The 23,611-nt window shown below is 40.1% G+C and overlaps 1 protein-coding gene across 1 annotated transcript in view; it reads right to left on the bottom strand.

The window, feature by feature from the left end:
- Positions 1-22,371, bottom strand: part of LOC122887168 (junctophilin-1-like) — a 31,385-nt gene extending 9,014 nt beyond the window's left edge. The window contains exons 1-4 of the mRNA XM_044220126.1: positions 21,734-22,371; positions 10,342-11,101; positions 3,937-4,055; positions 979-1,257 (exon numbers count right to left, since the gene is read on the bottom strand). Coding sequence (XP_044076061.1) covers positions 979-1,257; positions 3,937-4,055; positions 10,342-11,101; positions 21,734-22,112 — 1,537 coding nt within the window. The 5' untranslated portion in view covers positions 22,113-22,371. The remainder of the gene's footprint in view (positions 1-978; positions 1,258-3,936; positions 4,056-10,341; positions 11,102-21,733) is intronic.
- Positions 22,372-23,611: the final 1,240 nt, after the last annotated feature.

The raw sequence follows: 23,611 nt of genomic DNA, 5'->3' as shown, positions 1-23,611 counted from the left end.
GCTTTCTGCTGAGATGCTGAAGAATAGATGTTATGCTATTGTGGTAGGCTAGTTCAGTTTTACAACAGACACGCTGTACATTGTTTTCGTGGACACTTTCAGTCGCTTTCTCTGGCCTGTCTCTTCTCTGCGCCCCTCGCTATTTTCTCTCTCTTCCTCCTCTTTGTAATCCGCGCGTAAGCACGTTGTGCGACAGTAATAATCATCCGTGCGAAACACAGTGCACTATATATAGTTATATGAATAAATGAAGCTTTGATACAAATAATTTTAATCGATGATTTTTAGTAAGCGTGTTACCTGAGGAATGGTTTCAGCCCTATGAGAGATGCTCGTATATTTAATGGAAGGATGTTCCAAAACTGGGAAGCTCGTCTTCCTGTAAAAGCTGTCTGGCCGAAAGATGTTTTCCTCCTTGGGACAACTATGTTCCTTCTTATTCTTGATCTGATTATCTCGGACCTTGATAGTTTGTTTACATACAGATTGTACAGGCTTTATTATCAGTGGTAACAAACCAAGTGGTTAAACAGTATTATGTGAGAAAATCATAGCATGGAAATAAATCTTAGCAGCTTCAGGTGACTTTGTAACTGTTTTGAGAATTACTGCTGCTGCTCACCACGTGGCTGCTAAAATCACTGCTGCTGCTCACCACGTGGCTGCTAGAATCACTGCTGCTGTTCATCATGTTGCTGCTACAATTATTGCTGCTGCCAAACACTTATTTAGCCCCACTTCCAAACTAGTATTCCTCTCTAGGCTATGATTCTACAGAAGCTATAAATGCTCACTGTGCAGGACACGTTCAAGGCCTAGATACCAAATATCAATCCTGTACATCCTTCACACATACATATACGTCTGTTTTACATAAATTGTTGGTTGATACTGTTAATTATAAAACCATCAACTGACAACTGTTAATTGCAGATGAAGGATGTTGCATGAGAATTAATTATAACCCAAGTTGCTTACCTGCTGTCAAAGACTCAGCTGTTGGGGTTTTGTTCTCTTTCCCAGCAGGCTTTGCGGGAGTGTTGGTGGCAGGAGTTTTACTGCTGAAAAAGGACTTTTTAACAGCAGTGGGTGAAGGAGTGGGGCTGTGATCTGGGCTCTGAGATGGAGACTGGGTGGGTGTTGTGCCTTTCCGGTAGAAATGAGGGCTCCCTGATGGAGACTTCTCCTTTTTCTCCTCCACAGGAACCTCCTTCACCTCTACTGGCTCATTATACTTCTGCCGTATGTAGTCAGGGCCTGAAATAACATAAAAGTTAAGAAAGCTATATGCCTACAGAAAAATGACTGAAGCAAGTTAGATTTGACAGGTCAATAGCCAAACATTAAAGGATAATTCTGGTTTATTACTTGACCAATATTTTGATTATCTAAACCACTTTATTTGGAGGTCAATTTGAAATGACTTGAAATGTCCCTAATAATCCCTCATTGCACAGGAAAATTGTGGGCGCACAACTGCAGTAAGTTGAATTGGGAAGTTATGTCTGTAAACTGTGATGGATGTTCACAACGAACAGTTTGGGTAATAATTTGAGTTCACTTGCATTTTCTCTTGGAACTGAAAGTACACAGACATACAGTATGTTGCAGCATTTTAAGAAAACCTGTTGGGTAGTTTTATCTTTTTCTTTCTTTTGCTACTGTCTATTTCATTTGTAAATCATTTAATAATACAAGAAAACCAGCAACTATTAATTTAAAGATCTGGCTTAAAAAAACCCTCATATTTACTGTTACTTGAAATACTACAAACACAGTACTTTGCAATTGCTCAATTCAGAATCATCAGAATAATCATTAATAAAATAATTAATAGTCACAGCATATATGCATATATATATTTGTAAATATATATATATAAATATATTCACTGTCCCTCAGGTTGTGGCATGTTGATATATACTGGGCAGCAAGATATGCCCTGTCTCCTTCTCCTAGGAGTATTTTTAATTTTGAGAGGTCATTTAGCTCTTTGAAATCTGAGATTACAGAGCTGAACTTGTTAAAGTGGACGTTCCTTATTTCATTGAATGGAAGTGCATCTCTGTCTCAACCATATATATATATATATATATATATATATATATATGTGTTATGTGTATGTATGTATATGTATGTGTATATGTGTATGTATGTATGTATATGTATATATATGTATATATATTTTCTATTCAATACAGCAGGCTTTATTGGCATGGAAAACAAATGTTAACATTGCCAAAGCAAGTGTGAAAACATATACATAAACAGAAAAATTGCTATTAAAATATATACAGATTAGTAAGATCATAATAATAATAATAAAAGATTAATAAAGATGTAGACTTGCAGTTAAAAGATACAAATACAAAATAAGTAAACTATATAACCACTGCAACATTTGTGTGTCTCAGGTTGTGGCATGTTGATATATACTGGGCAGCAATATGCCGTGTCTCCTCCTCAGAGTATTTTTAATGTTGAGAGCTCATTTAGCTCTTTGAAATCTGAGATTACAGAGCTGAACTTGTTAAAGTAAATGTTCCTTATTTCATTGAATGTTCATTGTAGGAGGAAGTGCATCTCTGTCTCAACCATATATATATGTATGTATATTTGCATATGTGTATGTATGTATGTATGTATGTATGTATGTATGTATGTTTAAGTGATTCAGTAAAACAAAAAGCCTTTGTGACACTACAGACACAGGATACAGGTGAGTATCCTGTAGTGCACACATGTCTAAGAGTCTAATTGGTAAATCCAAACTACATATGTTATTTTTCCAGGAAGCATATTATTATGATGTAGAAAAAGAAAAAGGAAATTCTTCTTCTTTTGAAGAATTTGAGATATGAGTTGATGAAATTCTGAAACCACTTGACAATGTAGGCACTTGGTGGAAAAAGATTGTTGGTCAGAGCGACACATGGAGTTCGGTCTTGTGCTGGCATGCACTGAACACTAAAGTATTTCTTAAAGAGTATGCATAAATACGTATGGGAAAATCACTGCTGTCCTATAAAAACACAATATTACTGTAGCAGGTGGCATTTAAAACTGATATTCCGCGGGCAGACACTGATCTTCTTATGCAGCTAGCAGCTGTTTGATAGCTGTTGTCTTTCCTGCCTGCCTCTTCTTTTCACTCTTTGTAATTTTCTGTTTCCTCCATGTTCACTTTTGCACGGTCAATACACAACATTAGCTCTTGGAGCAACAGTAATTATTGTCCAAGCACTGGTCTGCTGTTTAATAGTTCATGATGAAGCAAAGCTTTGAGGCAGAACATTTGCATAGAGAAATTTTACAATTCAAATGTACGAAAGCAAAGAATGTTTAAAGTTAATTACTTTGTTATCTCGGGATAAAAAAGTAGTTTTCTTAAGATAACAAGATACCTTATTTACCCTGTTATCCAGAGAAAACAACCTGTTGTTTAACTGAGATAACGAGATAATTAAACCGTCATCACAAGAAGCGACTCTTATCCCCGAGATAATCAACTCGTGATCATGACTCTGATCTCCGCTTCCACACAAATCACTTGAGTTCAACGAGTAATCGTTTCAGCCGTAGTTGTATGGTCGTTTAAATGTAGCCCTCCTTCCAGATGCCATGAATCACAGGCTGCAGTTTGCTGTATGTTTAGCAGTAAATGTGAACAGGTTCTGCCCCTCTCCAAAATGAAATATTTACATCACTGCTTACTGTGATGTACTGGTTGATGTTAAAGAAATGTTTTTGATATTAAAATGAAATTCGGGTGGCCCCCCCCATGATGCAGAATGGATGCTAGTACTGTAGAAAACACACAGGACAGTCATTTCTGTGTTCTACTGATAAAAACAGGGATACAACATTCGACATTCGACATTCACATTACTCCTCTAGTTTACAGAACTGAACTCTACTGTGTGTTGTTGTACTGACCTGGCTGATGGAAGCTCGGGGACAGCTCTCTGGCCATAGCTCTGGCAATATCTGAATCCTGACTAGCTGACTGTGCAGCCTGGTCTGCAGCCTCTGCTTTGGCCCGGGCATGGGACGTCCTGCAAAAATTCACAAATATAATACAGTAAAAATATAATAATATGAGTTTAGCATCCAGCATCCAGTCTTTCACACCACTGAGCAGAGATTTATGAAATGTAATGAGATTATTAATCTCACTACAGTGCTGCAAGAATTTGTTAATTTATAGAGCCCTGTGTTAGCTGATTGACTATCAGCTGAGTAGTAACATCCAATCATAAGAGTTCTCACTCTGCTGATACCCTCACCACCTGTTAATGCTGGCCTCTCCACCAACCTCCTCCTAATGTGTTGAAGCTTTTTGTTAATATTGTTAACTTACTATACAGTATGTTTACACGGGGTCTGCAACTACTGGTTATTTTTATATTTATGTAAAGGATAAGAATACGAAAAAAAGAAGAAATTAATTAGGCCAGGTCTCTTTAAAATTAAGTTCTACAAAAAACCCCACCATATTATTTAATTATTTATTAGAATGAATTAATAACAATGAATCTATTAATCAAGAAAATAATGGCTGGCTCATTTTTTCCACTGAGGAGCACATTAGAATTGATTTTCTCACATTCAATTATCCCATGGTGCAATGTTATCCACCCCGAAATGGTGAAACAGTGAAGAATAGAGTCTTGCACAGACCTAAACCTGAGACACAGGTGCTGCCAGTACCGGCATCTTTATGACCTGACTGACCCCGGCTAGTACTGCCAAATTTGAGATCTGAACCCGACCAAAGACTATATCCATTACTGACTTTTAGCTTGCCAGGATTATGCAACACAGTGGCACACACTCTTTTCCTCTTTCCTCTGGGGATAGCATATGCACTTGCAACACATGACACCAAGGGCATAAAATTCAGTTTGTTTGATTTTCTCATTAAAATCTCCCTAAACAGTATCCCGTGACTTTCCAGCTACGACAGAGATGAGAGGAGCTGATAAAGTGCTGATACACTCATCTTCAATCATTACTGTGCACTCACAGCAACGAGGCTTCACAAGCAGCAGCGAGACATTGCTGACTTTTTCTGTGGTATCTCCCGATAGCGAGTCAGATCCCATACTTACATTTAATTAGATATTGATTAAATATGTATCTGACACATACACAGCTGTAGCCTTCTACCTTTGGCCTACCCTATTTTTCATGAGCTACTTGAAAAATACTGAAGGCCCTGATTCAAAACTATGAAGTTGATCAGCTTAAATTGATATGATATAAATGAAAGATTAACTAGGAGAATGGACTCCTGTAACGTATTTTCTGCAGGGGGGGCTGCCCAGGATATGTGCTGTTAGCTTGCACGCATGTAGAAAACAACTTACAGATGTGGTATCACATTTTCTGTAGTTAAATCTGAAACTTGCGTGGAAATAATATTACAGCAGGAGTAATAATATGATCAAGAAGATGTAAAGGTCCAGTGTGGTGGATTTAGTGGCATTTAGCGGTGAAATTGCAGTTTCCAACCATTTGAACACCGCTCGCCTCACCCTCCCCTTCCAAGCGCGTAGGAGAAACTACGGTGGCTGTAAAACTCGCAAAAAATGCAAAAGGCCCTCTCTAGAGCCAGTGTTTGGTTTGTCCGTTCTGGGCTACTGTAGAAACATGGCGGTGCAACATGGCGGCCTCCGTGGAAGGGGACCCGCTCCCTCTGTAGATATAAAGGGCTGATTCTAAGGGAACGAAAACACAACGATTCTTATTTTCAGGTGATTCTACACTAATGAAAACATACTTATACTCCATTTCTGCCCATAGATCCTCCTAAATGTTGCACACTGGACCGTTTAAATCTGCACAGCTCAGGTGCTGCTAACTCACTCAAAACTGCTAAACGAAAAAATAAACCCAAATCATAAACATACAGGCTATTGCTACTTACTTTGAGGTGTTTTATTCAACAATAATGATGCATCATGTTTCAGATACTGTAAATGTCCATCCTGTCTGTCTCATCTGTCTGTCCTCAGAATCAGCAGCTGTCAGTACTTTCTCTGCACGGAGCGTTTGTTTTAGCTCCCTACCTCCCCAAGTTCATAGTGGGTTATTTGCTCCTCTGTGCGCACAAGAGGAAACAGAGATTCCGTTTCAACAAAACAAACATTAAAGACAAACATTTAGCTGAGGTGAACACGCAGTCACGTCAGGATACACATATACTGTATGTTTATCCTTCAAATGTACCATATTTTAAATACACTACAGAAAAAAATGCCCCCATAAGCACATAAACAGAAATTGTTAAAAAATTTAAAAGGGTAAAATTATATTTCTACCGTGTCTCCTTCTGGCCAGCAGGTGGGGCTGCAGCCCCCTCAGCACCCCCCTTCCCGCGCTAATGCTGACCGTGATGCTACTAGAAAGAAGACGTATCACTCTGGATTTGTTACAACAAAAACACTCGCGGTTGTAAAGTGGAGTTACAGAGTGATACTTCTTTGACCTCAATTATTATTCACGCAATTAACATTAAATAGTAACAGCTATCACCAGTGTCACCAAATAATTTTTCACAATCACACACTCTTTCACTTACTGTCATTGAAGAGAGCAGCGCTGCAACACTAGCAAGCTGAGCTGCATGTTGGCCTATACTGAGTCATGACAATATGCCCGGATCAGCCCCAACGTCTCCTTTCTCTCTCTTATTAGCAAATTAACTTGAATTCTGCGAGTAACTGTCTGTACTCAGCCAAAGATTGTTAGTTTGTGAAGAACCTCCACTCAGTAACACCAATGTACAACTGCGAGTGCTTCTGTAGTTCCAACAACAAAGAGTGATGCGTCTTCTCTTTTCTCTGAAAAATAACGTGTCAGATTTAGTAGCTACAACTCGGGACCAAAGAAACTTGATAGGGTGTGTATGAAACAAATATATCTATCTATCTTTTGATCTATCGATCTATCTAGCTCTATATATCAAGCGGCAACCTCCGGGTCGGAAAAGTGAAGCCAATGCAGAAGTACCTTAAACCTGCATTCTTTCTCATGGCCAGCAGGGGGCGACTCCACTGGTTGCAAAAAGGCAAGATATGCAACTGAAAAAGTATTTTACCAAACACAAGTTTCCCAGTTTGTAGTCCCTACACACAGTTTACAAACTAAAAAACATGTGCACCACGAAACAGTTCAAATGGTTACAAACGAGCAGGTGAGCAGCAATCTTCAATTGATTACACTGACACGATTTTTCAATGTTATGTATTATTATTGGCCAACAGAAATAAAACCAGGGAAGCACCAAAGGTCAGCTGTGTCATCAACAGAGTTTGACCGTTCTTCCACACTGACCAAGGAGAATACCAGATAAAGCACTGTGTGTGTGTGTGTGTGTGTTACGGGGGCAGTGAGAGACCAGTATTCCTGTCAGCTGTTGATAAGCAGCCTCCTCCCTGGCCTTATTTAGACAGGCACTACTTCTGGCACACACACACACTCTCACGCAAACACACATGCACAAACACACACAAACTGGCAATCTGGCCAAGAATGTGCCTACTTGCTTCTTCTTCTTCTCTCTCTCTCTCTCTCTCTCTCTCTCTCTCTCTCTCTCTCTCTCTCTAGCCCACTCACCTACTCTCTTGACCTCTCTGTTTTTTCACTTCGTTCTCTCTCTCTCGTTCAATCCCTCACCATCTTTCGCCCAGATGACGGGAAAAGTGACGCAAGCTGAAACCCTTCCCCACGTTCCTGAGCTCTGACCACCATTCATCAGCTATGGCTGCACTGCAACCTTCGATGACTGCATCTCCCATTTCCTACATGCTAGCACCAGCTCTTAGCTCTTAGTGCCTGTAGTTAGTCTGGATCTAAGCGTGTACTCATGTCTGTATGTATTTAAGGATGCGTACAGGAATGTGCATGTGTGCCTCCTATGCTCATGCATAGTGGGGCTGTTCAGTAACACAGAATAATCAAATAAACCACTGCTACAAGTTCATGAAGTAAAGTTTGTATACATCATACAGACATTAAAGGATCAAGACAAGCTTTTTGTGTCAATCCCTGCACAATCTCCTCGTGGGGACAACTTGCTCCGCTATTTTGGTGAACAGTTTTAGTTGATGCAGTCCCCGCTCCCTGAACAGTGCAGCAAAGCTCCTTGCTTGATGGAATTAGACGGAACTACCAAAACAAGGAAAGCCTAGTCCTTACTGTATCCAGGTATCCCTGCCTTTATGACCCAACAGCAGTTATCGTGACCAAAATGCAAAATGCGGTTTGCATAGCTTGGTTCTCATGATTAACTAAATGGTCCAGCAGCATCAATGGGGCACTAGTCCGTTACTGTCTGTCATTCACCCTGCACTGGAATGAATGACTTCAGGTCTCTCTCAACATTAACTGTCACAGCGATCAGTCGCTGTCACCTGCTGGGCTGAATCAGACAGATCCCGAATCATCTTGTGATACATTTTAGTTACTAGATGACAGCGTTAATAATTGCCTCATTAAATATATGTCTTTTACTGTGTGATAGAGCGCCTCTGCTCTTTCTCCCTGAAGCTTCAAGTTTAAAGTATAGCATCACAATTTTCCAAGTCTTGTATATGAACACTGACAGGTTTTGCTTGTTGTAATCATTCCTCCTGTCCATGCTGGTAATCAAAAGATTCCTTCCTAATGTGCTTCCAATGTAAGTGATGGGGGACAAAATCCACGTCGTCGTTCTGTGCAAAAATGTATTTAAGTATTAAGTTTATCTGAAGTAAATATGAGGCTTCAACAGTCTGAGCTAATCAAATCAAGTGGGAATCAGCCAAAGTTACAGTCATTTTAGTATAAAATGCCCTCTTTGTATTACTGTCCCTTCAGTGCAGCTCAGTATGGAAACACTATCTGGAGAAACACAAAGAGGGAATTTATCAAAACAGTTGCAGATTAGTATCTGTTGATTGGCTGATCGATGAATCTGCTAATAGACGGCTTGACTATTGCAATAGTTTTTACTCAGGTGTCAGCCAGTCTCTGCTTTCTCGGTCTGGAGTCGTGACAGTCTCGTAAACTGCTGCAGTTGCACATTTAGTGCAACTATTCACGTCACAGTTTTAGCCAGCTATCATCTACGTTACTTTTTGACTGAAAATTAAAGCATGTTTAAAAATGTTTTTTTGATTATGCAAAAACAAAAGTTTTAATTAATCAAATTAATTCAATATATCGCCCAGCCCTAACTTCAGCTCAGTGAAAACATGTCCAGCTGATGATTATCAAACGAACTGTTGTCTGCTCTCCTCTCCGCTCATCCCAGCCTGACTGTGACTGCCTGCACCGTTATGTTAAACTCAGCCCTCTGTTTTTTAGGACTGTTTGGCATTAGAACACAGGTGCACACGCTGTTTTTACATTATCTCATTTTCTTTGCCTAAAATTCAGTGAAACAGACAACTGTTCAAAAGGCAGTGAATGAACACTGTAGAGACTGATTTCTATATATAATATATAGTGATGATTTTTTTCTTGTGTATATGTAATCACAGATCTGAATTGCATCCCCCATCCTCCACATCACTGGCACTGACAAATACCTCAGAGATCAGCTGCTGTGTGTGCTCCACAGAGGGGTTAGGATATAAATTATTATACACTGGGACATCATTTCAACATTTTAGTAGACCAAGTAAGGGTATCGATCCCAATGAACTTAATGACCTTATTGGCATGGGAGGGACTGTTCAGATCACTTAAAGGTCAGTTCTGTTTTTTTGCTGATTTTCATAGTTTTGTATCAGTTATAATCACATTGCACTCAACAAGTTAACTGCTGGGATCTAGAAACACGATGACATCACACAATTAAGTCCAACAGGGCAAGAAACACGAGCAGTCAGACGACAGGACAAGTTGGATACAAGTCTATCCAGATTCTCTAAACCAATTTATGTGGATCAGCTATGGAAAATAAGTTAGGTCCACTGTGTAAACTGTGATGGACATGGGATGGAAGTTTCTGTAATACATTTAGTACTCGCTTTTGTTTTATCTAGTTTGACAAACCTAGATGTTTGTCTGATTGCTCTTTTCAGCTATGTCACTGCATTCTGAGTCAACAATTAACTTAGTACCGATAGACATGATGGCCAAGATGGTGTAAAGGTTTATCATGTCTTGGCCATCATTTAATTTCAACATCTCCGGTTCAAGTCCAGCGAGGGACCTTTGCACGTCATCCCCCATTACTCTCACCCCTCACTTTCTGTCAGCTCTCTACAGCACCCTATCTAATATAAATGCAGAAAACAGCCCAAAAAATACTTTTGTCTTTCTGAGATTATTCTACATAGGACATTTCACCTGGAGATGGCAATCTCCACTTTGGTTCTGGCAATGGCTGCTGCTCTCACTGCGCCTTCAATGGCTCGATCCACCTTCTGTTTGGTCTTGGTGTTCTTCAGCGGGATCAGCTGCTTCCTGATGCCCCGGGCTAGCACGTTGTTCTTGTACTTCCCTTCTTCCTTGGTGCCATCAGGAAAGATGGTGCAGCCGTAGCCATGGCGCTTATTGTTCAACCACTCGCCTTCGTACTTCATGCCGTTAGAACGCTCAGAGACACCAAAGCCGCAGCGCTTGTCATTCTTCCACTCGCCCATGTAGGACTCGGTGGTGGTGGCATCCACATTGTCCTCCAGAGGCAGGTAGTCATCGCCCTGGTCTCCGTCTCCAAAGCTGATGGTGGAGTTGGCATCGCTTGAACTGATGCGACTCATGGTGGTGTCACTGTGTGCTGAGCTGCGTTTACTGGAAATCGACGAGCGTGAGTCTGATTTGCGCAGTCGCTGAAGGCTACCGAAGAGGGAGCCCCGGCGAAAAAGACCTTTCTTCTTCTCTGAACCTTCTCCGTCTGAGTGGAAGTTGAGTACAAAGCCACCGCGTGTGCCGGCAGGGCTGTCAGACAGGCTGTCACGCAGTACTGTACCGTTACTCTGCTCACTGCGGAGGGAAGCCAGCGAGGTTCGTAGAGGTGAGCGGATGACAGAGGCCATACCGTATGGAACACTTTGACGTACGCCGTAGCCATGACGCATCCCACCAGTCCACTGGCCCTGGTATGTACCTACAGCAAGAACAGAGGGAGGGAGAGAGATGACAGACAGTTAGTGAACTAAAAATACAGAAATAAAAAAATCTGACCGAGAGAGACGGATAAATAGATAAAAAAAAGAGTGATGCAATAACAGTATCACTAATATATTACAGAAGTCATTGAACAGATGAATTACATTACATTTATTTAGCTGACGCTTTTATCCAAAGTGACTTACAAAAAGTGCATTTCAGCCATGTGGATACAACTAAAAAAGTACATCAACTTCATCAAAAATGCTGAACTGCTACATTTAGAAACAATAAGCAATAGAGAGAGAGAATAATTGTGACAGGCCTAGTAAGGTGATCATATACTTTTTGCTGTGAAATGATACAAAAGTCGGCATCTACATTGTATTTCCATATTTCCAATCTTTGGAGCTTGCCTTGAAACTAAATCACTAACTAACAAGACAACACACCCGGAGCCTAACACCTGTACATTTGTCTGAGTGTACTTGAGACTGAAAGGTATTTTGACAGCTTGGCCATAAAACAGTTGTGAAAAAACCACCACCAATGACAGTCATTAGTCGATAAAATAGTTAGCTTTGTGGCCTGGTTAGAAGAGCTCTGGCTCTGGCCCTGATGGCTTCAGCTGGAGAATGTGCTATTTTAAAAGATAGAAGTAACTTGAGACACTGGGAAGTCTGTTGGCTGGCCAAACATAACTCCAAGCAGCTATCTTGCTATGTGGAATAAGCCTTCTCCACAGTGGCAGACTGAAGACACTGGACTAGCCTACTCAGTGGTCTGTATTCCAGAAGTTTCTCAAATGATTAACAGATCTGTCAAATTAAAAACAGAGCCTGTCTGGGAAATTCTGGATTTAATTCATTCATTTAGTGGAGTCCTTGGTAAAAAAAATAGTAACACAGTGTCTGCTGGCATGTTTACTTGTCATGGATCTTCCCCCCAAGTAGCCAATAAAGATGGAGGTCCAGATTCACTAAAGCCCAGTTTGGATGGGATTAGTAATACATGGGGCTGTAAGTGATTTTACAGGAATTGTCCAAATCTGGCTTATTATGTTAATTTTTAAAGGAATCCTTGGTTTTTCTAGGCTTTCTTTCTCCTCCAAATCAAGAATTAGGGAGGCTATAGTGGCTGTAGTGGTTATTAAGATAGCCTTGATAGCATTTTGGATGTAAATTCTCATCTAGCTGAGTGGTTACCAATCTTTTTAGCTTGTGGCCCCTTTCAAAGTAATATCTATGTGTGACCCCCATTGTATATTGTCTACCACTTTTGACCAGTACAAGACTCACTTTTTTTCTTTGTTTTGTTTCAATATTTGTCTAAAAGACTTGAAACTCCAAACATCATCCAATAATTCACACAAAAAAATCAAATATTAGAGGAAAGTCAGAAAAAACTTAAAGTTCCCCACCAGACACATTTACATTAAAGTATGTAAAAATACTCTGATATGATTAATATTTTGTTTAACATGGTTATTCCACATAAAAAGTAAAAAACAAAACTCTGAAATGGGGCTGGAAGCACATCTACTCTTTCTCCCTCATTGAGAAATTCTAGATCTCTGAATGCCCCGCCCACCATCGCTGCGTGTTAGGTTGACCATCATCGCTGCGTGTTAGGTTGACCATCATCGCTGCGTGTTAGGTTGACCATCATCGCTGCGTGTTAGGTTGACCGGTGCCGGTGAGATGGATGTGGGTGAGAGACATACATCCATGGTGAGAGAGTGGTGCACATCGAGATGGCTAGAGTTACAGGAAACATTGGAGAGATTCAGCCGTACATGTTTGAGCCTCAGTCAGACCCAGATGAGGAGTCTATTGTGCACCAAAATTAGCGACTAGTAGAATGGTAAGTGTAGTTAGCATCTTTTATTTGTTTATGTTGTTTGTTAGCTTGTTAGCTTGTAACTGGCAGTGGCTGACACAGCGTTAGCGTATTACGTAACTTTAGTAGATAATGGAAGGAAGCTCCACGGTCCAGTTTACATCCAAGAACGGCACACTCTACCATGTTTGCTGTTAAAATTTTCACTACAATAACTTAGTGCAAACTCTCACATTCTGTACTGACAGGTCCGCTCTGCACTGGAGGTTTCAGGTTTCTTTGTCGGTGGCATTGTGATTGGCTTTCGAATTTGTGACGTCCCAAATCTAGCTTGCCCGGAGTACGTTTGACTCTCAGATTTGTACAGAAGTGTACAGACATCTCCCCCTTCAGAATGTGAAAACACCTCTCTAGTGACAAACTTTGCACAGATACAAGTCAGTAAAGTCCATTTTTGAGTGGAGGGGTACATTAACATTTTTTTCTTCTTTTATTTGTCGAATCAAAATGTTTTTTTCAGATTTAACTTGTGATCCCTTGTGGGGTCCCAACCCGCAGGCTGGGAACCACTGATCTACTGTAGCTCATCTGGCAACTGAAAGACCCATTATTTTTCAGTCTCTTCTTGGTCAATAAAAGAGTTTAAAAAGTTAATAAAGCAAAATATAGATTGTTTAATGTGAATGTGACATGAAACAGACGTAGGATGTAAATTCCTACATCATATGTGGTCCCCATATCATATAAGGAAATATGACTGTATTAGGTGACTGCAATCTGTACTCTATATCACTCTACTGTACATTCTGTTGCAGTGTGATACATTGGCACCAATATCACTAATAAACTGTATATTCTCTAAAGATACTGATGCAGAGGTTTGCCATTAATTTACTACATACATATTAACTGTGAAACTGTTCAGTTTTCTGGCAGTTCAGTCTATTCAGCCACTTTATGGCTGTTTTCCTTATGAATTATGGAACAAATAGGATATGCTACTGCCTGTGCATTAAAAAGGCTCAGACTCAAATAAAATAAAATCCAGCAGGTTCAGGGGGCATAATGCCTTACTTCCATGGAAGGCTTTCATTGTCAAATTGCTGCAGGAAGTGCAGGGCTCTACGCTATTTTTTTCCCCCAAGGAGTACATGTGCTCCTACATGAAAAGATTTAGGAGCACACAAAGAAATTTAGGACCAAAGTGAAAAATGTTCAATGTTCATGTCTCACTCAAGTTGTTCCCCAATAACCTGGATTAAGTATGTGGAGTGAAGACTGTAGCTACGTTATAATTGTTGTAGCTTCAGCTATCAGTCAAATACTAAACATATTCAAAATGTATGAATTTATCTGTCTTCAGTCAGTAAACAATTTATAAATAGGCCTACACATAGAAAGTAGTAATGTTTAGTAAGGGTGCTCTGATCAGGATTTTTGGGGTTGATCACAGATCGCTGGAAGCAGTATCGACCGATACAGATCACGGGGTCTATTTGAAGCATTTTATGTATCGTGTAACATTATTTATTTATTTAACTATTCTTAACAACATTGTTTATCAAGTATTAAAATTAAGAGACGAGAAAGTATCGTGAATCTATAATCTGAGTCTATCTATTGGCAGGCAACATGTGCAACATATTCCACTGTCTCTAAGAGACACAACTTAAACCATAGCAGCCTAGGCTTGGTACAAAAACAAATATAGCTTTCCTGTGTAATAAAATAAATAACATTTTAGAAAATAAAAATTAAAATAAAAGCTAAATGTGACAACACACCAAGTTAGTACAATAAATTATATATACAGAGGCAACAAAAATCAATTCCAGTAGACGGTGCAAAACACAGGGCCTTTATCAATTTACTCCAACTTCAGAGACTATAAAAACTGCAACAAAAAAGGCTATAGCCAAAATATTGTTTCAAGAGAGTCTTTAGTGCGTTTTGCTGTCATTTACTATCGCACTGGTTCCTCTCTCCTCTGCTCTCACCGAGGGCGGGGCCCCTCCACACACACAGAGCATAGCAGAGGACAGGTGAAGTGAAGATAACAGGCTCGTTAGTGAACGACACGCTAATGTGCAGACGGTTTCGGGACTTTTTGTGGCTTTAGCTGAGCTGACCAGAGCATGTTCAGTTAAAACAAATCAGGGATGCTGTTGTGCCCTCTTGTTCTCCATGAAGTTTGCTGTAGCCCCGGTGCATTTTATGTGGAGTGAGCATTGTGCCGGACTCTGTTTAATTTAAATGTTACATTGCTTGTCAGGAACCAGACCTAAAATAACTTAAGCGAGCAATTTGGCCTTGTGTGCTCTGATTAATTTGGCATGCAGGTAACACACCAGTTAGAATATTGTTTTAATGAAAACTCGACGAGTTACAGGCGAACCAGCTTTATAAGTGACATATTTTAAATAAATAGAATAGCGCCTCCTAAATGTTACACACTGGACATTTAACACCAGGCTGAAATTACCCTGATGACATCATCAGTACTAGTACATCAGAATTGACAAAGCTCCCCCAGAGCCAAAGAAGACGTTATAAAATAGTTTTCATAGGATGAGTAGTACTCAACATAACTAACAAACTGGTCTTCATGTGTAAGTTCTTCTTGCGATTTGAAAATTGCAGTAGGCCCTATTGCGATTTCAATAACATTTCGATTAGTTTTTCAGCCCAAGTTTGACCACTTGGCACTAGATGTTGCTGAACAGTTTCTATACTCTGTGCTGAAGACAGTTTAGTCAGTATGATGCCGTCTATAAATATACTACTGACAACTGAGCCTCAAGGAGGTTACTACACTGAAGAACGGAGTGGTTCCAAGAACTTCAAGACCATTGTAAATACATATGTACTATTGAAAACTTTGTGAGTCATATGGAATACCACAGTTTATATTTCCACTGAGTTTTCAATGGGAACTCATTTTTCATCTGAATTAAAGTTTTACTTTTTTTTTTTCAATTGAGTGCTTTCTATTTTCTTACATGACTCACAACAATTATCACTGTTACTACTACTACTAAAACTGCTGCTATTGCTGATGCAACTGGTGACTACTATTACTACTAGTACTGAAAGAGGAAGAATGGGGGCAAAAGGAAAAACAACAACAACAACAAGCAGTGGGAAAAAAGCCAGAAATGAAGGGCAGTGTTACACTTTTTAAATAGTGGCATTAAATGTTCATTCATGTCATGCTTCCTAAATGACGTGTGCCAGGCCAGAGTTACCCAGGAAATAACTATGAAATTCCTGAAACATAAATGTCTGTTGTGTAAAAGAAGCACATTTCTAATCAGTGATATTACTACAAATCCATTAAATCATGAGTAAATATGACAAAGCATGACTAAAACTGAACACTGCAAAAAAGGAGGGTTTATCGCCTTTACTTCCAGGATATGACTGACCACCTGTAGGTGTCCCTCAGTTTATCCAGTTTAACCATCACATAGCTTCTTTTTCATAGAGTTATTACGCCTTTATAATAGGATGGTGAAGGATGCAAGAACAAGCCATTTCTCTGCACTTATTTCTGCCCATCAGCACAACCTCAGATTCCTATTTAAGACTGTGGATCAGTTAGCTAACCCAGCCTCTCCTTGTGCCCCTGCTGATTGTGAAAAGTTTCTTTTGCACTTTGCTGGAAAGGTGGAGTTAATAAGATCTGATATCACCCCCAATCCTGCCTTTTTAGATGTGGATCACCCGCACAGGGATTCTTTGAGCAATTTTTCTGCTGTAACTCTGCCTGAACTCGCAGGACATGTCTCTTATGAGAGTATCCGCCAGTGCTCTGGACAAAATCCCAACTAGGTTTTTACTGGAAGTTATGGATTGTATTGCGCCCCTTTTACAAATTATTTTTAACAGCTCGCTGTCTACTGGCTGCGTCCCAAATTACTTTAAAACTGCTTGTGTCCTGCCAGTCCTAAAAAATCCCTGGCTTGATCCCACCCTCCTGGATAACTATCACCCAATCTCCAAATTGCCTTTTATTTCGAAGATTCTCGAAAAACTTATATCTAAGCAGCTTCTTGCTGTTGTGGAAAACAATAATACCTTTGAAAAGTTCCAATCTGGCTTTCGTCAACACCACAGCACTGAGACAGCCCTTCTCAAAGTCACCAATGACCTTTTAATGAATGCAGACGCAGGCATGTGTTCAATTCTTGTGCTGCTGGACTTAAGTGCTGCCTTTGACACAATTGATCATGGCATTCTTCTAGATAGACTGAGTCACTGGGTGGGCATATCTGGAACTGCACTAGACTGGTTCTCATCTTATCTGTCCAATAGGAAATTCTGTGTCAGTATTAATAACTTCATGTCATCCTTTTCCCATATCAAGTACGGTGTGCCTCAAGGTTCAATTCTGGGACCAATACTGTTCTCCTTATATATGCTTCCCTTGGGTGATGTCATCTGCAGACATGGGATTTCTTTTCATTGTTATGCAGATTACACGCATTTGTACCTCCCTGTTAAGCCCACTGACCTCAGTACGCTGAGTTCTCTGCAGGACTGCCTGTCTGACATAAAAAATTGGATGTTGATCAATTTTCTTCAGCTCAACTCAAATAAAACTGAAATCCTTGTTATTGGGCCCCAACACATCACTAAACAAATACTGTCATCTACTGGTAACTTTTCACAACATATCAAGCCTGTTGCACGAAATCTTGGTGTCCTATTTGATAGCAATTTATGTTTTGAGCAACATATCACTAAGTTTATCCAATCATGTTTTTATCACCTCAGAAACATTGCAAAAATCTATTCTAAATCTTAGTGATGCAGAAACTGTTGTACATGCTTTTATCTCCTCTCCTGATTTTAAGATCTTATTGATTACTTTTAAGGCTCTTCATGGCCTGGCTCCAGATTATATTTTAGACTTTATAATCCCTCATGAACCTTCACGTAGTTTGAGATCTTCAGGCAGGGGTCTCCTGTCTGTTCCTGAGTGCAGGATGAAAACTAAGGGGGACAGAGCTTTTGCCATCAGGGCCCCGAGGCTCTGGAACAACCTGCCTGAAGACATTAGTTTGTCTGAGTCAGTGTCTTTGTTTAAGTCTCTTCTCAAAACACATTTTTATCTGAAAGCACTGATTTTACCTGAACTTTATTGTTTATTTTATTGCTTTGTGTATTTAAATAAAGTTTTATTATTATTATTTATTATTCTTTTGTTGTCATTACAATAAACGTAACAATAACTATTTTTAATGCATAAGTACATTATATTTCATTGAATGTGTTGGTTCACTTCTGATATGTTAGTCCTGGTTAATTACAGTTTCTGGACTAGACTGTGTGCAGATTAATAGGCTGAACCTCTTGGGTAAATGTCATTGGTTGTTGCCTATTCTCAGTTCTAGTATATGGGATTCAAATAATTAATTGGTTAAAAATTGCAATGCAAGTTAATACTTGGAGGTAAGTCGTTCATAATGTTGAATGATCAGTTTGATTTGTCCAACTCTACTGCAGATACAACATTGTGCCATCCTGCTTCAAGCTGAAACATATAGTGTTGACCATAAGAACAATTCCTCTCTCCCTCTCTGTCTTTCTCACACACACACATACACACACACGGACACACCACCACCACCCACTCATGTGCACGTGCAGGTCTTCATACTCAATAGAATATAATAAATGAAACCTCATAGGTGCAGTAAATGTATGTATTCGAGTTACAGTATGCTGAGCTTTGAAGATGAGGTTCCTGGTCACTGTTGCTGTATAATGGAACCAATAAAGTCCATGTCTGGAACTGAAATGATGTGTGTGTTGATATTGATGTTGGAGAGTGATGTGTGTAAAAAAAAGTGTGTGCGTGTGTATGTATCCAGAAATGGAAATTACATTGTGCAGAAGTTACAATTCCTCCCTCCCTGTCTCTCGCCCTCTCTGTCTCTCTCACACACATGAACACACCACCACCCATCCACCTACTCACACACATACATGGACGCATGTGCATGTGCTCGTACACACACATACATGTGAACGTGCAATACTTCACACTCAATAGAATATAATAAATGAAAGCTCTAGGTTCAGTACATTTCTGTAAATGAGTTACAGTATGCTCAGCTTTGAATGTGTGTGTGTGTGTGTGTGTGTGTGTGTCTTTGTAGGGGCTCTTGTGAGCCAAGAGCAAGTGTTTCTCATGGCTTTTGTTTTTCATTCGCTCTGTTTCATGTGTCTTTGCTGTACAGAGAAAAAACTTGAGCTTGACTTTGATATAGAAGTTCAAATCCACCTCTATAATTTTTCCTTATCATATGCACACCACACACACCTACACACCTACCTGTCGGTGGCTCTTTGATAACCCCCACAATGTCTCTGCCTACAACGCCTTTGTGCTGTGGACAGCAGTGTCTCTCTCTCTCTCACGCGTGCACATACACTCACACACACACACACACACACACACACAATATTTTTGTTCTGAATGTTCTTGAATTTTGTAAAAATAAATCTTCTTGATTTTTTTCTTTATTTCTAGAACAAAATAAGGTAATAGGCTATCAGAAGGTAAAAACTTAGGAGTAATAAAAAATCATAATGGACATTTTACATGGACTATGAGTTAAGATTCTTTACTTTATTCTGAGCTTTATAGAGCAACAACAATTAATAATTGTGAATTAGCTCTCTAGCTGCTGCTGTAAATAAACACACAGACACAGAACCATCTCTTAGGCTATTTATTTAACTTAACAAGGTTGCACATGCTACCTACCTACCTGGTTAACTAGCTAGGCAGGGTTATGAGCTTGGTTTATTACTCAGCATCAAAATGAAGAGACCGTGTTAACGGAAACAGCTAGCTAGTTACTTCAGAGTTATCTCTGCAGCGTTTTGATTCTAAAGATGCTCCTCAGAGAAAGACACACAACTCTGTGGAGAGCAAAAAGACTTTCTCTGTTAAAGCTCAGCAACAGGAGCTAGCTAACAATGCTAACACAGACACTTCACTTTGATGCTAAGTAATAAGCCTGTCTAGCTAGCCAGGTAGCATGAGCAGCCTTGTTAAGGCTGTATACCTGTTTTGTATCTGTTGTGTTTTGGTATGTTTTATGTGATGTTATCTATCTGTCTGTACTTTTTATATGAAACCTTTTTATTTTTTATTTTGTTCTGCTGCCCATCTTGACCAGGACTCCCGGCAGGAAAGCTATTTTATCTCAGTGGGAACTTTCTGGTTAAATGATGGTTGAATTAAAAAAAAAGAAGCTAAGGCTTAAAAGCTACAGAAGTTTTAGTAACTGTCTAGTTGGTTGATTCAGAATAATGTTGGCAGTGTTGCTGCTCTAATGAAAAGAAGCTAAATGGCTATATTTGGTAGCAGTTGTTGAGCTCACTAGCTTAATGGGGCCCAGCACATGACTGGCTGAAAGGTGAGAGGGCGGTGACACCACCGCCATGAAAGGTGGCATTATGAAATAATACTTGATATGAAATGAGTTACTGAGAAAAATGCCATATTGAAATAAAAACAGACTTTTGAAAAACGGTATTGTGAAATAAGATGTCTATAATGAAATAGAAATAATAACCAATAAAATTCAGTTATTATGAAAATGAATTATGAAACAACATTTCATAATAATAAGTTGAGTTTTAATAGTTATTTCACAAATTGTTAGTTAATTTATACATTTTACACTGTTTATTTATATGCTTATTTATTTTATATTTATTATTTTTATTTATTTAATATTGAACATTTCGGGGTTCCATATAGAGCATGCTTTAAATGTAGTTACACAAGCTTGTGGTTGACACCACCCCTCATTTTGGAACAAATCACACATGTATTTGCACTTCACCACAATTGTGTATCCCTTTTCATGGCACCAACAAAACAAATTTAAAAAAAATTATAAACTAATATGATTTAAAGCCTGGGCAAAATGTCATGTTTCCAAAATAAAATAAAAACACTTGCTTCATATACTAATCACATTTATAATTTGTTTTACAGCAAGCATAGCTCAAAAGTATCCCACAGCTCCTAAATAAAACGGAATGATAGTATTTTATTTAACCAGGAATAAAAGACTCACTGAGATTAAAAGAGTGTCCTGGCCAAGACAGGCAGCAGCACACAAAACACGGTTGCAGACACAAGACAAACATACAACTATACGCTTTAAATGCGTCTAATGAGACCAGCTCCCGAAGATTCAAGTCCAAGCCAGGGAGCAGCACACTTAAAAGCCCCTTTTCCCAGTCCAGTGCGGACTTTGGGGACACTCAATAGAAATAAGTCCTGGGAGTGAAGACAGTAACTTCCCATACTTTATTTTAGGATGTAGATGTGTAGGTAAGAGGGAAGCCTCTCATGCCAATTATTAAGCCTACGGTAACCAAGGCAGACCATCCACAGAGCTCTGAGCTCTGTAATAACTGTCAGTGCTCCACGGTAGACCGTATCCAGCATGTGCAGGCACTGTGCACATGCATGCGTGTATAAGACATCGAGTCCACACAGACTTAAAGGGGGCTGCAACAAGCCTCCTCTTGGCTTCCAAGGAAGAGTTGTTTCTAAAACTGTTTTTACAAACCCAATGTTCCATTTGAGTGTGTGTGTGTGTGTGTGTGTGTGTGTGTTAATGAGGCATTTGGGTAGATGTGCGGTCACTGTGCACGTGCACAATGTTTTTGCTGTAGTTTCTAAAAATAGGCATATTAATATGTTCCAACATCGAAAACTTGCATCAGCATCCATGTCCCCCATATGTCCCCCTCTCACCTCCATCACCGTACGTCTCCACGCCATATCCGTCCTGCAGTCCGTTACTCCAGGTGCCCTCGTACCTGGCCGGTGTGTTCAGGCTCTGCCGGACTCCGTACCGGCCCTTGAACCCGTGAGTCCACTCCCCCCGGTAAATCCACCTCCCCTTGGTTTCTACGCCGAGTCCGTGGCGTTTCCCTTGCGCCCAGTAGCCCTGGTACACGTTCCCGCTGGGCCAGGTGTAGACGCCGACCACCTCGAAACCGTTGGACCAGGAGCCCGAGTACTCGCCCTGGCCCTTGGGTCCGGTGCACACGCCCTGGCCGTGGGCTTTGCCATCCTCCCATCCGCCGCAGTAGGTGCCACCATCGTCAAAGTCGAAGCGACCGCCCGTCATTCAGAAACGGAGGGTTAAAGTACTCTTCGGTGGCTTATTGTTAAGTCCAGAGTGTGCGAGTTGTTTTCAGATGCGAGGTAATGTTGACAGGGACCAGCTTTCGGCGGAGCTGTGAGGGGACGGGGAGTGATGGCGGCAGTGCGCATCAGCAGTGTCGGTTCCTGAGAGCGGGACGTGGGAGGGTGCGAGGCGGCCGCCACGGCTGCCAGTGTCGCTCCCCTGGTAGATACTGGAAAACTCTCCCACTCCTCTCTCTGAAGTGAACATGGCTAAGCTACATGTGATGAAACAATACGGTGCTTCCTGTTTGACTTTTCAAAATAAAAGCGCGTCATTCAATCCATATTTTTGAGTACTGCAGGGCAGGTGTGCGTGGAACGCCGATGAGGTCATTATACGTCTCCTTTTCCCCGCCGTTCGATGCTTTATACGGCTGTAAATTTGGCCTGCATGCATGGAGCAATCAATTGGACTGGACTGGAATATTAAAGCTAGCTTCCTGGATTTCTTACAGTAGCATAAGTTGGTCCGCCCAAGGGTAAAATGACTTTATATTTCTGTTCCAGCAATATTACAATATTAACAAATTTAATGAAATATGAAATAAAATTGTAGGGATTTACATGGAAACAGTCTCTTAACCCTCCTATTGTGTTCCTGGAAAAACTGGCCCATTACAACTTTCTTTTGTCATAAATATAGTATATTTCATCTGACTGACCGAAGGCTTCACGTATTCCTCCACACTAGGCATTTGAACCACTTTCATTGATTTTTAATGGTTTTATTCAGACTTTAACCACTCTGTGGTGTTACCGAAGTTTTGGCCTTCGGAAATGTATGTGTGAGACCATATTATGTTCAACCAGCAGGTGGAAAACTTCCCTATATACATTTTGGTAAAATAGTCAGTAGCAATCTATAACAAAATAAAATGTTTATACCACATAAACTATAAAAACTGTAAATAAACTATAAAAACTATTCAATTAAATGAATAATTTCTTATTTTCTATACAATATACAGCTATGCAATTATGATTGCTGGGTAATATGTATGTTGATGTTGTCCAATGTCTCCAATTTGATCATGTGACGAGACGATAAGATATATGGTAGCTAATTTAGGTGCTAAATCTGTCAAGACTGGGAAGCGGAGCGAGCAGTCATGCCTTTCAAACATAAACGCGGCAGAAAGAAAAGACAAGAGAGAAAAGAACAGGAGGAGAAGGTAGCAAAGCTCCCTAAATCAGATTCCTTTGGCTTTTTATAAACAGTCGCCAGCCCACGGACGACCCCCTCGTAGCAGCAATGCAGCAGTTCGACAGTTCGTGGTGTGTTAACAACCATACAGCAGGTAACGTTAGGACAGCAAGCTAGATATAACGTTAGTCCTAAATATCGTATTGTGTTAGATATAGGACGGTGTAGTCCCTCATTCGTCCATCAAGACGTTTCGGCTCCCATCCGGAAGTCAATTGAGAATGACTTCCGGATGG

Source organism: Siniperca chuatsi, linkage group LG13, assembly GCF_020085105.1.
Source record: "Siniperca chuatsi isolate FFG_IHB_CAS linkage group LG13, ASM2008510v1, whole genome shotgun sequence".
Classification (NCBI taxonomy): Eukaryota; Metazoa; Chordata; class Actinopteri; order Centrarchiformes; family Sinipercidae; genus Siniperca; species Siniperca chuatsi.
The sequence above is the reverse complement of the archived record's forward strand: the minus strand, read 5'-3'. Positions and strand labels throughout refer to the sequence as shown.